This window comes from Pipistrellus hanaki (assembly GCF_964339955.1).
Source record: "Pipistrellus hanaki genome assembly, chromosome: 6".
NCBI lineage: Eukaryota > Metazoa > Chordata > Mammalia > Chiroptera > Vespertilionidae > Pipistrellus > Pipistrellus hanaki.
Genome location: NC_140508.1, coordinates 60,293,690 through 60,309,158, shown reverse-complemented (window position 1 = coordinate 60,309,158; position 15,469 = coordinate 60,293,690). Strand labels below are relative to the sequence as shown.

The 15,469-nt window shown below is 51.1% G+C and overlaps 1 protein-coding gene across 2 annotated transcripts in view; it reads right to left on the bottom strand.

Moving 5' to 3' along the window:
• The window catches only part of MTCL1 (microtubule crosslinking factor 1), a 113,812-nt gene that overhangs the window by 33,885 nt on the left and 64,458 nt on the right, over positions 1–15,469 (bottom strand). For both annotated transcript variants that reach the window (XM_084887749.1, XM_084887750.1), the window contains exons 5-7: positions 14,011–15,318; positions 12,737–12,892; positions 285–515 (exon numbers count right to left, since the gene is read on the bottom strand). In XM_084887749.1, coding sequence (XP_084743875.1) covers positions 285–515; positions 12,737–12,892; positions 14,011–15,318 — 1,695 coding nt within the window. The remainder of the gene's footprint in view (positions 1–284; positions 516–12,736; positions 12,893–14,010; positions 15,319–15,469) is intronic.

Genomic DNA, 15,469 nt, shown 5'->3' with positions numbered 1-15,469 from the left:
TCAGCAACCAAAGAGATGGCAGCAAAACTCTGTCACAGAACCGAGTTACTGACCCATATACTCTTGCAAAGAGGTCAAAGGACAGACCAGAACACTCGGACTGGTACATAACTGGACAACCCATTGCATTTCCATCGCCTGGAGCAGACTTGACAAAAAAAAACGATCTGAAGGAACAGAACGTGACTGTGTGTAGAGGGGAGGGGCACAGCAGTGCCTGGGGGTCAAGAACAAAACCAATGCAAATGACAGTGAACTCCCTGGAACGCTCTGGGTGGAGGTACCTCAGTGAAGTCCTCTCCTTCCTCCTCCATCTGTTTCCCTCGCCGCCAGTGCTTCAGCAGCCACCTGAGTTTGACGTAGAAAAGGAAAATGTTCTGCTTCAAGGACCGGAGCTCCTGCTGCACGATACTCCTCTCGTCGCTCCAGGTCCGCTCCGGGAGGGCACCCTGCAGAGCCAGGCTGTGCAGCTCCAGTTCCTTCCACCTCAGGGCGTAGAGGTGATCCTCCTCCATCTGGAACGGAAGGAAGGGCAGTGTGACAAGCAGCGATCCCCAGGTGCCACCCAAACCAAACTAAGAGTCTTTTCAATCTGCCATTCAACCCATACCATTTTGCATATGGTGCCTGAAATAGAAACCAACAAAAGTTTGGTGAACTCCTTGAGACTGTCACTATGTATAAAACATTCTGAGTTTTCTGATTTAGAAGGAAGTGCCATTTCAAGGTAAGGGGTTATAATTTCTCCTGGTCAAGTCTCCCCTGGTGCTTTTAGATGTCTCTGGATGCCTTCAGGAAAATTATTTCTTGGACGCATGGCTACAGATCACATACATGCGGAGTTCACCTCTGCCTCTGAACCTGGGCTTGCTCACAAAGGCACACTGCGACTGTGAGGGGGGAATAAGAAGGAATCTTTCACCTTGAATTCCTGGGCCTCTGACCCCTCCCAACCCCCAGTCCTTGACAGAGAATGGCACACAAAGAAGAGGCCCACAGGGAGCCTGCGGGGGAGAGCTGGGGCCTCAGACACTCTTTCCAAACTCGAAGTACTCCACTCACGCGGTGGTGAGCAAACAGGGAAGTATGTCCATAACCTACGTCCACTTCCATGCCTAAGATTTCGCATGTGGGTTCGTCTGAAGGAAATAAAAGCTCTGCTAAAAAGAAAGGTTTGCCGTCTCTCCATCAAGTTCCTGCTTTTACAGCACAGGTCTAGGCACGCTTCCAACAATAAGCAATTATTATATGTCAATGACGACTAAGCAAAAGGGTATGAATGCAATCTTAATCTACTTAATCTCACCGTAGCTGAAGTGGGGCAAAAAAAGGATTAGGACCATTATCAGCTGTCCTCTCCTAATTTAACACTCCCTCCTGCGCCAAACACTAAGGCGGTGGGTTTTGCTTTGTTTGCCAAAGTACTAGGTTAACGTGTGGGAACCATGGGAACATGACTACCACTGCCTGGGTCCATGGATGTGGCTGTGCCCAAGGCCTGTGAAGAGCAGAGGCAGCTCTGGGAAAGGTCTGGGCAATGACTGCATGGCTACGGTCCGAGCACCAGGTTTGTTTGCACTTCTTGTTGATTCAATTCAGCAGCTCAGCTGCCCTGAGTCCCACCCCTGTTCTCCCCCCGTCTGGACACAAGAACGGCACAGAGTGGGTAAGGGGCAGCCCACTGTACTGGAAATCCAGTTCTCAACTTACCGTAGGCCATTAACTGCCTCTGGTGGTTTCTAGTCCTCGGCTACAAAATGGTTAAGCTAACAGGGCAGAGTGCCTAGCTCAAGGCAGGTACTCCAGAGGCGACAGTGTTAGTAAGAGAAGCAGCACTGGGGGGGGGGGGGGGGGGGGTGTTCTTTTAGTCCCTCCTGGAAATGCCCCTCCTGGCTCTCTCTCTCTGACCGCTCCTCCCCTGCCCCGAGGCCTCCGCTGTTCAGGACTCCCAGTGCTTCCCCAGAGGCAAAGCGCAGAGCTCTGCGGGGGGGGGGGGGGGGGGGGGGGGGGGGCGGGGGGGGGGCGTGTTAGGAACACCTTCCCCTCCCTCTGAACAAGCCCCGGTGACATCACACCACCTGGGGCCAAGGTCTGGGAGCCTCTTCATCCTGAATACAAGCGCTAGAAACACCTGGGACCCGGCCACTTGGCAAACAGCATCTCCAGGAATAAACTCATTTTCAAAGAGGATTTTTGGTGCAATGCAAAAAGAAAAACAAAAACAGGTTAATTACTTAGGAATTTACCTTCTGTGTAATAGGAAACCATTTTCCTTTTGTAACAACATGTGCCGGTTTTAAAGGGCTGTGCTTCTGCTGGTGGAGGTGGGCAGAGCACTTAGATCTGGACACTCAGCTTTGCTCTTCCCAAGCCGCCGAAGGTGAGCAGGACCATGGACAACGTGGGGCCCATGAACTAAATTCTTGGGATACCTAATTGTGCACCGGACATGCATTTTACAACATTTTGATGCCCTGGTCAAAACCAACTGGTTTTGTTTTTAAAAGTACAAGTATCTTTCCCAATAATAAATAAATAAAAATGCAAGTATATTTTGAGGAAATATACAAATTAGCGATACAAAGCGAAAAGGCAGCAATGTTTACAGGTTGGAGGTGGCAGCAGGGACTGGGCAGTCCCCAGGCAAGGAGTGCCTGTATCTGCAAATCCTTCCTGCGGGGCAGGCGCTCTGGGAGAGAATTTAATGGGTAAAGGGTAATCAGCCAGTAACAGTTTATTCTAAAATAGCTAGAAGGGCTGATGAAGCCACCACTCAACGGATGTTTGCTGAAGACATCGGTTTAGGGCAAGGTGTCCTTTCCTCTGCAGCCTCCTGGGAGTGCCCCTTCCTGGTTCGCCCTCTGACCTCTGCCCCCCTGCCCCAGGCCTCCGCTGTTCCACGCCTTCCCCGCCCTCCTTAAGGTGCAGAGGCTCCTCTGCCCTGGGTGTGCTGGGAGACACCCCCTTCCCCCAGAGTTGTTGGACACACATTCACGATGCATTAGGGCCCTTATTTTATTTTACTTTTCTGGTTTGGATGCAGGGAAATTTAGATTAGGTATTAAGTACGCCCTGAGACCACACCGTAAATACTGAAAAGCGTATTTTAGAATAGAGAGGAAGGCAGTTGTCTGTATGAGTTGTCTGAGGGGGCACCGGACTTTCCATATGCCCTCCAGCCCGTGCGTTCAGGAGCCCGTGCACCACAGACAGCGTTCCTGTACAACACATCTTGTCATCTCTCTGGAGGGGCTCCGTGGTCTGAGACATGGTTGTGCTGAAACCCACGTGACATATTTACCTTTTGGATCTTGACTGTAAGTTTCTCTGTCTCTCTCTCTTTAATTAATATATATATATATATATATATATATATATATATATATATATATATATTGATTTTTTACAGAGAGAAAGGGAGATAGTTAGAAACATTGATGAGAGAGTCATTGATCAGCTGCCTCTTGCACGCCCCCCACTGGGGATGTGCCTGCAACCAAAGTACATGCCCTTGAATGGAATCGAACCCGGGACCCTTCAGTCCACAGGCCGACGCTCTATCCACTGAGCCAAACCTGTTTCGGCTCTCTGTCTCTTCTTGATGCAGCGTGGTCACCTGTGCAAGCTGACCCTGTAGCTCCTCTGTTCAAGTAAAACGGGGTTGCGGGGGGAGGAACCCTGAGCTGATCAGTGGGATAATGGAAGGGGTTTAGTGGACGGGAGAACTCTGCCTGGTGTGAAGATGCAGGACAGACCTCTGCACATGCCAGGGACACGCGTGGAGCGACACGGCATATGCGCTACAGCAGAGGAGTGACTCGGCAGCAAGTCCTCGAGAGTCTGCCCTGGGCCCTTGTGTTATCTGGGGAGGACAACTCCACCCGCCCCGCACCTCTCACCTAGGAAACCAGGTGAGTGAGTAAGTGGTGCCTATCTCCTGAACTCCGAACACCGCAGTAACCACAACCCAGACTGAGCAGGGAGCCTGGGACTGAGCAGGTATCTCTGCTACCACAGCAGCTTCTAGAAAGTTTTATGAAATGCTGGGGGCGATCAGAGCTGGCGATGATGACCGTCAAGCATGACCCCTCACACACAGTCGGCCTCTTAGACGCACTGCCCAAGTTCAGACATGGCTATGTTGCTTAGTTAACTTGTCTGCATGTTTTTTTTGTTTTTTTTTTTAAATATATTTTATTGATTTTTCTTACAGAGAGGAAGGGAGAGAAATAGAGAGCTAGAAATGTCGATGGGAGAGAAACATCGACTAGCTGCCTCTTGCACACCCCCTACCAGGGATGTGCCCGCAACCAATGTACATGCCCTTGACCGAAATCGAACCTGGGACCTTTCAGTCCGCAGACCGACGCTCTACCGCTGAGCTAAACCGGTTTCGGCTGTCTGCATGCTTTCTTATCAGAGTCTTCCCTGCCTTCCTTTTCTCCCGGCAGTCCTATCCTGGCTGCCCACAGTCATTGGGGTGGGGGATCCTTCATTCGCAGAAACAAGGTTTCCGGTCTCTCCACTGCACACAGTCTGTGCCAAACGGGAATTGCACAAAAGTCTGTTCATTACATTTAGAGTTAAAAACAGTTAAAGGAATCTCTTAAAACTCTTTATTGGTAAAGTCTATCTTTAATGCTTTTATGTCCAAACGGCAAGGATAGAGGAGCCGTTCTCTACTCCTTACTTTTTTATTTTTTAATATATTTTACTGATTTTTTACAGAGAGGAAGGGAGATAGTTAGAAACATCGATGAGAGAGTCATCAATCAGCTGCCTCTTGCATGTCCCCTACTGGGGATGTGCCTGCAACCAAGGTACATGCCTTTGACTGGAATCAAACCTGGGACCTTTCAGTCCGCAGGCCGACGCTCTATCCATTGAGCCAAACGGGTTTCAGCTCCCTACTACTTTTGATATGTGTGTGTGTTTTTTTTTGTTTTTGTTTTTTATAGAGATGTCTTATTAAAAATCTTAGGCATCATTAAAATGGAAGCATGAGATTTTACCCACTGGTTTATGCTACCTGAGGACAGATGATTTGTAAAGCTAGGAATGAGAGCGGATTGTTGCAATAAAAACCAGGATCATTTCACTAGTTCATTTTGATGACCTTTAACTAACCTGTAATTTTTCATTTGGTCTTCCTAATCTGATGTTACCTGAGTTTTAGTGATTGAAAACCACACACCCCAAAAACAGGAGACACAGAAAATAAAAGGGTAGATCATTTCCCTTAGCATAAGGGAAGAACCAAGAGAGAGTTTACAGAAAGAAGGATTTAGACAGAGAAAATCAGACACACTGGGGACTCACCAACTGTGGGGCAACATTTTTGAAAGACGTAAGCGCATCCTACTTTCAAGAACTCCTGAGAACATGCATGCTTCTTTGATTTGTTAGTCATTAAAGATCACTAGTATAGTCATTTATATTTGCTAGGCAAGGTTTCGTGTTCTCTTTGAAGAGAGGTACTTCTCTACACATTGAATTTGCTCCAGCGGCTAACTTCTCATTTCTATCTTACTGTTTTTTAATGTGTGGGATCCTTTACAACAATGACTCTTCCTGCCCGCCGCCCCCCCCCTCCCCCCCGTTTGCTTAACTTTCGTAGTTTTAAACACATTGATTTTATAGTTTCTTTCTGGCAATTCCAGAGTTGGAGGGTCTTCGCGCTGGATCCTGCCGTTGGACACTGGCTGACTCCTGCACCAGGTGCGTGTTTCTGGCTTGGGTGTTGGCAATTTTGCATCGTGAGGTCATCTTCAGTGGGGAGTTAGCTATGATCTCATATATGACATGGCTGACCATGTGCCTCCAGAGGGGCTTCGTGCGTGCAAAAGCCAGCAACAGAACACAAGCCTTCCTTTCCTTAGGGATTTCTGGGCCTCCGGGTGGCACCAGTTCAAAGCCTGGTCCTGGCGAGGCTACAGGGGGCGGGGAGACTCCATGCTGGTGGACGAGATCCTTGATGCCTTCCTCTCCCATAGGCAGATGTTTCTCCAGTTTGACCTTTCACGATGTGCAGCCCTTCGAGGGTCCTGGTTCATGTCTTTCTCTGCCTGTATTGGGCCCAAGGCCCTGTCTCCTGTCCTCGTAGAGCTATTAAAACCCAATACTCTGGGTAAGAATTCTGGCAACTTTCCACTCATCTCACCCAAAAGCCAGACACTTCTCTGGTTTTCAATTCTGAAATCAATTGCAACCCTTGAAGGTTTTTTTTTTTTTTTTTTTTTTTTTTTTAAACTTCCTTGGGAATTCAGCTATATATGTTAAAGGACATTTTATATGGTATGCAGCATTTTCTTCAATAAATCTTTATTAAGCACCTATCGTGCTAGGCACTCTACTAGGGGCATAGCAGGAAGTAAAGCTGCCCCAGATCCAGCCCTCCTGGGGCTTCCTGTCTGGCTCTTTAGGTGTTTTGCCCAGTTGGCTTCTCAAGTTACCCCCGGTGCTCTGGGACATATTACTCTATACCTTTAAAAATGTAAAAATCCTCCATGCTCTAACACAGTTGGTATTAGCTCAAAGCTCCATAATAGATGTTAAAATGGGCACCCCTAATTAAACTTATCTCTTAAGGGAAAAAAAAAAAAAAAAAAAAAAAAAAAAAATATATATATATATATATATATATATATATATATATATATATATAGTTTCTGCTTTAATCTTAATAAATAATTATATAAACCATTTTTAGTTTAAACAAACATGAGTTTCATACTCCAGGCATTGTTCGACAAGCCGTCCCTGTGTCTGCACACCCTGTGGAGGCCTGCTTCTCGGGGGCATCTGGTTTACCTACAGCGGCTCCCGTGGCATCTACAGAGACTGGTGAACAACAGAAACCTTTAAGTCCTCTGTTAGAAGCCTTACTTTTCTGCACTGTTCATTTTTGCTGACAGAATACAAAACTACGACAGCTAAGCCTCCCAGACGGGATGCCGTCACCCCAGTGTTACAAAAACAAAACGCAAACAGGCTCTGGCACAGTATTTGTCCAGAACTAGCCTACGCAACACAACCGCTCACAGCCGCGCACATCAGAAGAACATTTTCACCTAACACACAGAAAAGAAATAACTCCCTTCACGACCAGGCTCCCCAAGACTTGATTCTAAACCCATCCTTGGCCCACTTACCTAGGACTGTGATTACACATCGAACGAATCCACCTTGACATGCCTGTGAAGGCCGCTTATGTGAACACACACCACCCCTACTTGGTTCAGAGGCCGTGGAGGCTTGTTCATCTCCACATCACAACCACCCTCCCTGTGCATGTTCTGAACCCCTGGCCATGCTTTTCCCTACACCCACCTACACAGCCAATTTCCTGGACATCTTCAGAGAAAGGGGCTTGCAGATTACCTCCCACACCTAAGATAACTGCACTACCTCATTCTAAAAAAAAAAGAAAAAAAAAAGATGCTTTCCATGAGGGCATTAACAATGCTCTCACCTAACAATACTACTGTAACCAGAACTCTGTTCCACCTCTCTCACCGTGACTTCATATTCTGGTGAGTTCCAATTTTGCTCCGGCCAGTTTTGTTGCTGCTTCTCCCCAAAGCAGTAGATGAGGTCAACAAATGTGTACACATGCTTGGCATCAAACCAGCACACATCATTTTACCGTGGCTGGTAGGGCACAGCTGAGGCATAAGTGATCACAAATGCTCCGTGCGCTTTGCCGATTAAAGGATGAAGGGGGAGCTGGGGGAAGAGAGCCCTTTGAGATTTCTGAAACCCAATCCTCAGGGCACAGGCTCGGTTTCATTTATATCTGACATCTGACCAGTGCCCGTGCTGGGCTCCTCCTCATGGAGAACTATTTTTAAGGCACCCTGCACATTCCAAACCACAGATTCTATACATTGCTCTCTCTCAACTGATGGAAATCTCTCACGCGGGGCAGAGTCAGGGAAGAACCTGGTGCCAGGTGTGAGAATCTTGCCACCGTCTACGGAGACAAACAGACAACAGGAATACTGTTTGTTTGAAATCCTTTTTTTTAATTTTATTTTTTTAACCAGTTGAATTTTGTGTGTTTGCACTAATGGGTCATTGGGTGTTAACAGATTCCGAGTTCGGCTTCCTCTGCCCAGGACTGTTGTAAGAGGGCAGGGCGTGGATATGCCATTCCCTTCCTGGACTTGTTATGAGAGCCATCTGAGTAGCAGTCTTCCCTCACAGATTGGTTATCTGCTAAAATGCCACCATGTAAGAATGTAGATTTTTTTTTTTACTTTTCTCCTTTTGTTGTTATTGCTGCTGCTGGTACTACTGGTACCATTAGTACAAGTAATAATTTAACCTGCCCCAAACATCTGAATTTCCCAGAATAAGAACTTACCTTTTCCCCCTTTCCCTAAACAGGCAAACCTATCAGGCGGAAATCCTAAGAGGTATTTTGCAGATGGAACTGGAGAAACTTCAGCTGAAAGTCAGAAAGTTGTTTCTTCTTCTAAGCCACTGATACGAGGCGTCCTATAAGGCTCCATCCCTTCCCCGAGGCACGAAGGCAAAGAGCTGGGGGAAGTTCGGACGCCATAGAGGTTGGCTTATGCAGGTGATTAGTGGTAATTCCAAAGGGAACGTAGGAGGGAATACACTGCCACGGGTGGGTGCACGCTGCCTCCGTCTTGGCCTCCTTCTGGAGGAAAGCCCTGTGCTGGCCTCTCCCCCGGTTCCCGAGAGTCTTCAAACAGGAGTCAGTCAGCTGCCCTGATGGGGGCCTGGGTACCCTTTCCATCTTGGCCTCAGAGGAAAGCAGTTGTAAGCACTGCATTCCGGATGTTTCCATTGAAAGGCTCTTAGGAGTGCTTTCTAGAACTGTCTGCTGTACCGTTTCAACCCAATGTAATATTCAAACCCAATGTAATATTCAAAGACCAAATGAAGCTGTCTGTCAGGTGACATCACCCGAGGGACAGAGAACTCCAGGCCCAGACTCCACGAGGGTGGATATTTGGCTCCTCAAAATAAAAGAAAAAGCTATGGAGCTACCAAAGTGGTCCTGGAATATGTTTTATCTTTAAAATGTATTTTTAAATATGATATGCTTGCATGCATAACTGGGTTTTCTCTTCTGTGCAAAATGCCTTAGTGAATAAAAATGTCTCCACAAAGGGTGTTAAACTTTGCGTTCAGACCATTTTCCCGTCTAGGGATGCTGCCTAGACACTGCCTTTCACTATGAGTCTCCTCCTCCTCCTCCCCCTCCTCCCCCTCCTCCTCCTCCTCCTCCTCCCCCTCCTCCTCCTCCTCCCCCTCCCCCTCTCCCTCCTCCCCCCCCCCCCCCCCCTCCTCCTCCTCCTCCTCCTCCTCCTCCTCCTTCTTCTTCTTCTTCTACCATTTTCCCTTCTAGGGATGCTGTCTAGACACTGCCTTTCACTATGAGTCGTCGTCGTCGTCTTCTTCTTCTTCTTCTTCTTCTTCTTCTTCTTCTTCTCCTCCTCCTCCTCCTCCTCTTCCTCCTCCTCCTCCTCCCCCTCCTCCTCCTCCTCCTCCTCCTCCTCCCCTCCCTCCTCCTTCTCCTCCTCCTCCTCCTCCCCTCCCTCCTTCTCCTCCTCCTCCTCCTTCTTCATGTTCTCGTTAAAATACATAAAATTAAAGAAAACCAGAGAGATGTTCAAAAAGTAGAAACACATCTTGGTAACATCACTGGCCATGCAGTTAATCACCTGGGTGATCTGTGTTCAGAAACATGCCCCAGAAAATGGAGCTCTTGTTGGTGTGTCTGGGCCCCGGGGCCAAGGGGAGGTCAGGGCTGCCAGGACCTGCAGTCCTGGGCAGCAGCGGGGGGACAGGACTGACAGGGCCTGAGCAGACTGTTTTAGACCCAGTCCTACCACCGTGCCCCTGGGAGCTGAATGGCCAGCCGCTCCACTCAGGCCTCGTTTTCCTCATTCTCCTCCTGAGGGAGTCAGACATTCCCTTCTGTGCAACGTTGTTTGGCGATCCAGCCTTGCCATGTGGCACCAACTAACTCGGCTAGTCTCCTTCTGGAGGTTTGCCTTTTTAGAGCATTCAGTTTTATTCAATAAAGTATTTCTCTCTTCCTCATGTGGAGGGAGCTCTCTCTCTCTCTCTCAGATAGTTGCTGGTTTTTGAAGCTATGCAGTGCGTGTGTGCGTGTGTGTGTGTGTGTGTGTGCGTGTGTGTGTGTGGCAAGCAACAGGACGACGTCTCAGTGGCCTGGCATGATAGCACCCTTGATCAGAGCTTCACTAACAGGCTGGAACTATGGCAGCCCCGGGAAGACGGCTGCAGTTCTCCGCAAACAGTGTATCAGAGAGACCAGGGCGGCCACGTCCAGCCAGAGCTGTGCTTCTGTACAGGGCCCGGGAACAGCCAGTAACGAGGGACAAAGGGCTACAGGGGCAGAGAAAATTGGTCCCGTGACCAGGGCAGCTGCGACACCCCTTCCCGCCTATAGTCTTCGACGGCGGGACATAATCCCTCTCCTTATGATGAATCACACCTGATGCTTAGATGGCATTTAGCACTTTTTAGTGTACTTGTTCAGGCAATAGCTCACCGGCACTGAGAATCATCCCCATATAACCACATGAAGCAGGCAGGGCCATTTTATAGATGAGAAAACAGAGGCTGACCCTTGCCTGAGAAACAGGGCTAGGGATGCACACAGAGCGGCGAGGGCCCGGAGCCCGGATGCCCGGGCCAGGGGTGATTCCAGCACAGCATGGCGGCCCTGCTAGACATCACTGTGCTCAGGGGAACTGAGAGCTGGGGCACGTGTCTTCCTGAGTTTTCTGCCTTGGAGGCGGATCATTCCATTCATTTGAAATGTATTGTGAGTCTGCTAGTGTCCAAGCAACCAGTATTCCAGATGAAGACCCTGCGTGGGGCACGGGTTGATCAAAGGGTTTTACTGTGAAAGTCCCATAGAGTTACAAGACACACCAATCACTAAATCTATCTTTTGGGGGGAAACCCAAATATGTAGTGTTCTGTTTTACTTTTGGTATAAAACCTAGGAACAGCTGACCTGCAAATCTGGAATGAGAACACACTAAAGTTGCTCTGCCGTAATTCATGTCCAATTCCATGTCCAGAGCCTGTGCCCAGAAGACATCTTTAAAAGTCACAAATGCGTATGCTGGGCACTGAGAGCTCCAGACTGGGACAACCCGGCACTGCTGCTCTGGGGTGGCACACAGCAGCCCCACATGGCACGCAGGGATTCAGCTTGTTGTCCGGGAGCCGGCACTGCCATGTGCTTGGCCAGTGGCATGAAGAACTCTCCTTGTAACCCCTCTGTGTGGTCCACAGTTACTTCTCTCTCCTTGGGCATGGTCTTGGATGCCACCTTTGGGCGAGCCTGGCCTCTGCCAAAGTAATGTAAGGTGGTGGACTACAAAGGCTGTTTCAAAAACGGTTTTTGTTTTACTGAAGCTGTTTGGAGAAGGTTTTCGTATTACCGCGTGCCCTACCCACGAGGGTAGAAATGTGACATACTCTCTCACAGACTGGAGCTATGTGAACTCCTGTCTGGGTGAGCCAGCTGCCCCACCCGCCTACCTCTGACAGGGGAACTCACAGCCTAACCAAGGCATTAGCTGCAAGCTGAGCAAAAGGCCCAAGCGCCCCACCCCCAGGGCCTCTTCATTTCTTAGTCAAATGCCTGCCCTTCTTGTGGAGGGAGCTCCTGTTTGCATCCAGGTGTGAGGCTCCCGCCCCTGCTGCTCCCTACTCTGCCCTCTGGAAGCCACTAAGGTGCCTCAGAGCTGAGTGGTTACACCCCCACTGGGAATAATAAATTAAGACTCTTTATCCAGATATTTCCTATGCTTGGTGTACTATGCTTCTAACCCTGCAATGCCCTGCCGTGACCAGCAGTATCGGAGCCAGGGACTCCTCAGAGACACCTGTCTTCTGGTCCTGGGTGGAATTACTTGCACGGAGGAGCTTTTGCTGACAGGACCACTGACAACTGTTTCATGGAATGGAGTCTCTGTGGTGGCTCAGGACTTTGTTGACAAGGCGTTACTATGGCAACAACAGAGCAGGCTGAAGAGTCCAGTCAGGAGTGCACTCCTAGACTCTGCTACTGGCCAGACCGCCGTCACCAGAAACTAGGGACGCGTGAGACATGGGGGGGGGGGGGGGGGGTTTCTCCAGAGTGGCAAAAATAGTGCATGGCGTTATCCCAGTTTTCTTTCCCATGTGACAAGAAGCCATTTAACCATCAGTCTCCCACGTCTTGCTAAATTTCCAGGCACAGCCGAAACCGGTTTGGCTCAGTGGATAGAGCGTCGGCCTGCGGACTGAAAGGTCCCAGGTTTGATTCCGGTCAAGGGCATGTACGTTGGTTGCGGGCACATCCCTGGTAGTGGGTGTGCAAGAGGCAGCTAAAAAAAAATCTCTATCTCTCTCTCTCTTCCTCTCTGTAAAAAATCAATAAAAAAATATTTAAATTTCCAGGCACCCATGGGCCCTGGAGACACGGGTGTACGAGTGGGACCGTGCCTGCCTGGCCAGGGGTGCTGGCAGCTCCCTGCATTCAGCCTGTGCAGACCCTCCAATTCCAGAGGCAGGCAGCGGGTTGGCTCCTAGTGACGTCCTCCTGATTCCATCTTTTCCTACCGTGCTCGCTAAGGGCCTTGGACTCACAGGAAATGCTGGGTAGCCAACCGCACAGCAAGGGAAGGGTGGGAGGGCAGGGAAGGGGGTGGCCGGTGGGACCAGCCAGCTTGCTGACCTCTAGACTGAAGCAGCTCTGGCCTCCGGGCCGGCAGCTCCGGGCGTCCCCGTCGGCTCGGCGGTGCAGCTCCCGCGTGGCTCGGAGGGGCAGGTGCTCCCGCTCGTCCCCTCGCTCCTGGCCCAGCTGCCACTCCGTCTGCTCTCTCAGTTTGGACTGTGAGGCGCATGGAGGGATTTGGTGGTTGTTGTTTTTTTAAATTTTAAATAAAAAACAAAGGACAAAGAGGGTGAGGGTAGGATAGGGTGGGGAAGGAAGATAAAGAAAACAAAGATGGGTAAGGCGGACGACTGAGAACACTACCAGGCGAAGAAAAGCACGGACAGGAAAACCAACTTATAAACAGTGGCATGAGAGAGCGACGAGAACAGAACCAAGATGAGGATGAGCAAAACGATGGGCTGAAAGATCTGGAAAGCAAAGGGGGAGGGGAGGGAGAATGCAAAACACCGGTTATGAGGCGCATGCAATGGGGATGCATGAATCACAGACGCCACCGCAAGCACGCTACCCACGAAGGATACGGAAGCAAGGCTCCTCCTTCCTCGCTGTGGTCGAGCAGTCAAAGCCATGATCCGGGGTGGCAGCTGGGTCATGCACCCCAGGGCGACGCATAGGAAAGCAGTCCTGGGAGGGCTGCTCCGCTTGGCCCTCACCCTCAGCTCAGGGAGGGCAGCGGGAGCAAGCCGGCAGCGAGACTTTCCGTCACCACCATCCTTCTCTCAGAGCCGGGCTCCTCTCCCCACTCTGGCTCATCTTCCAGTGGGAGTGGGTGGGCCTGGGTGCCTGGGGCCTTTCAGAACTGTCCCCTTTGGCAATGAGACTTGCTCCTGAGCGAGTGTGCTAATTATCCTGACTGTGAGATGAGTTTGCACTTTTGTCTTAAAAACTCCTCTTAGCTTCTTCATCAGGACAGCTGGTCGTTTGAGACACCAAAAAAAAAAGTGAGAAAGACTGCTTCGATCCCTATCGCTTCCATTGGGATTAGCCTGGTGCCATGAGGGAGGACCTCTAAGCCAAGAGCAACGGCGCAGTTAAAAATAAGAGAGGAAAAAGGAAAAAAGAAACAAGGGAATAAAAGAGAACTTAAAAAAAGAAAAAAAAGAAACCCAACCAATAGAAAGGATTTGGTTGACACTTGAGGCTTTAGTACAATGCAGGCTTGAAAATCATAACCAAGCAGCCGTGAGCAGAATGAGTTCAAGTGCAGCAAGGCCAGCAAGGAGGAGGAAGAGCAAAACCGAGCAGGGAGGCAGAGCCAGGAGCCCCCTTACCTGCAAGTCTGGGACCAGCTCCTTCCCCAGGTTCCCGATGGGGGAGTCCCGGGACACGGAGGTCACGGTGGAGAGGAAGCTGGAGGACTCTGTGAGGTGGGGCAAGGGGGACAGGCCTTCCAGGCGCTCCCTCACATCGTCCCCGAGCCGGTTCACCTGCTCCAGGAAGCTCTGGAGCTCCTTCCGGAAAGTCTTCATCCTGGCATTGATGGTCCCCAGCAGCTGGGGCCCCTTCCTGTCCCCCTCCCCCTGAGCACCGGGCCCCGGCGAGGCCGCGTCGTCCACAAAGCCGTTGGTGTCCGTGATGAGGCTCTCCATGGTCCGCTCCAGCCGCTCGGCCTCGTGCTTGATGCTCACCAGGCACTCGGAGTCCTCCCGGGCCCTCAGCACCTCCGCCGGGCACAGCTCGCCGGCCTCCGAGGGCTTCCCGCTGCTGAAGCCGGATGTCTTCTCCAGCACCTCTTCCGAGTCGCTCTCCCCGCCGATGGGGCCCTCCCGCCGGGGCTGGGGCAGGCGGCCTTCCTCCCCGTCGCTCTCCTTCTTGGCGGTGTCGCTGTCGGCGTCGCTGTCCCGGGGGCTCGGGGCGCGCAGGCCCAGGTGGGCGGCCAGGTCGTAGCGCTGGACGTTGGACAGCAGCACCCGGTTCTCGTACTGCAGCTTCAGGACCTTCCCGCTCAGCTCGCTGATCTGCAGCCGGGCGGACTTCAGCTCTTCCTGCAGGGGAGCCCCTCCGTTCACGCCCTTGCCTCCGCCGTCCGCCAGCCACCCGGGCTCCGGGCGCGGTTCGAACTTGAACTTGCTCAGCTCGTGGGTCAGCTGGCGGTTGTGGTCTTCGATCTCGGATATGGACCTTCGGAGCAGCTCCGCCTCCTCCTCCACGAACTGCAGGTGTCGTCGGAGCTCCGTGGAGGACTCCAGGGAGTCGCCGCCGCCGAAGGGTGAGGTAGGAATGCTGGGGAGGTGGTCCCGGCCCGGGCCCTCGCGCTCATACTGGCCTCGCAGGTCCTCCATCTCCGCTTTGAGGCCTCGGTTCTCCACTTCCAGCTCCACGATCTTCCGGCCCAAGATGTTGGCTTCTTCCTCCACCAACTTCAGCCGCAGCTTCAGCTCTGCCTCCCTGGTGCTGGGCGGCCCGCCGGCCTCCCCGGTGGGCAGGGGGCTGTCCACGTCGCCGTAGAGGGCCTTGTACTTCTGGAGCTCCTGCTCCAGCTCGTCCTTCTCCTTGCCCAGCTTGGCCATCTTTTTGCGCATCAGGGAGCCTTCCTCTTTGGCAAACTGAAGCTGGCATTTCAAATCGGCACTGTCATCCTGCCAGGAAAGAACAGCCCAGGAGAAGGGTTATTTGAAAATACCAAATGTTCGTGTTTTTGATGGTTTCCCTCGCACCTCGCCCCCCAGCACGCACCCACAAAAACAAAACACCGATCTTTCTGTCAGTGCGTCAGGTTACGGGAGAAGG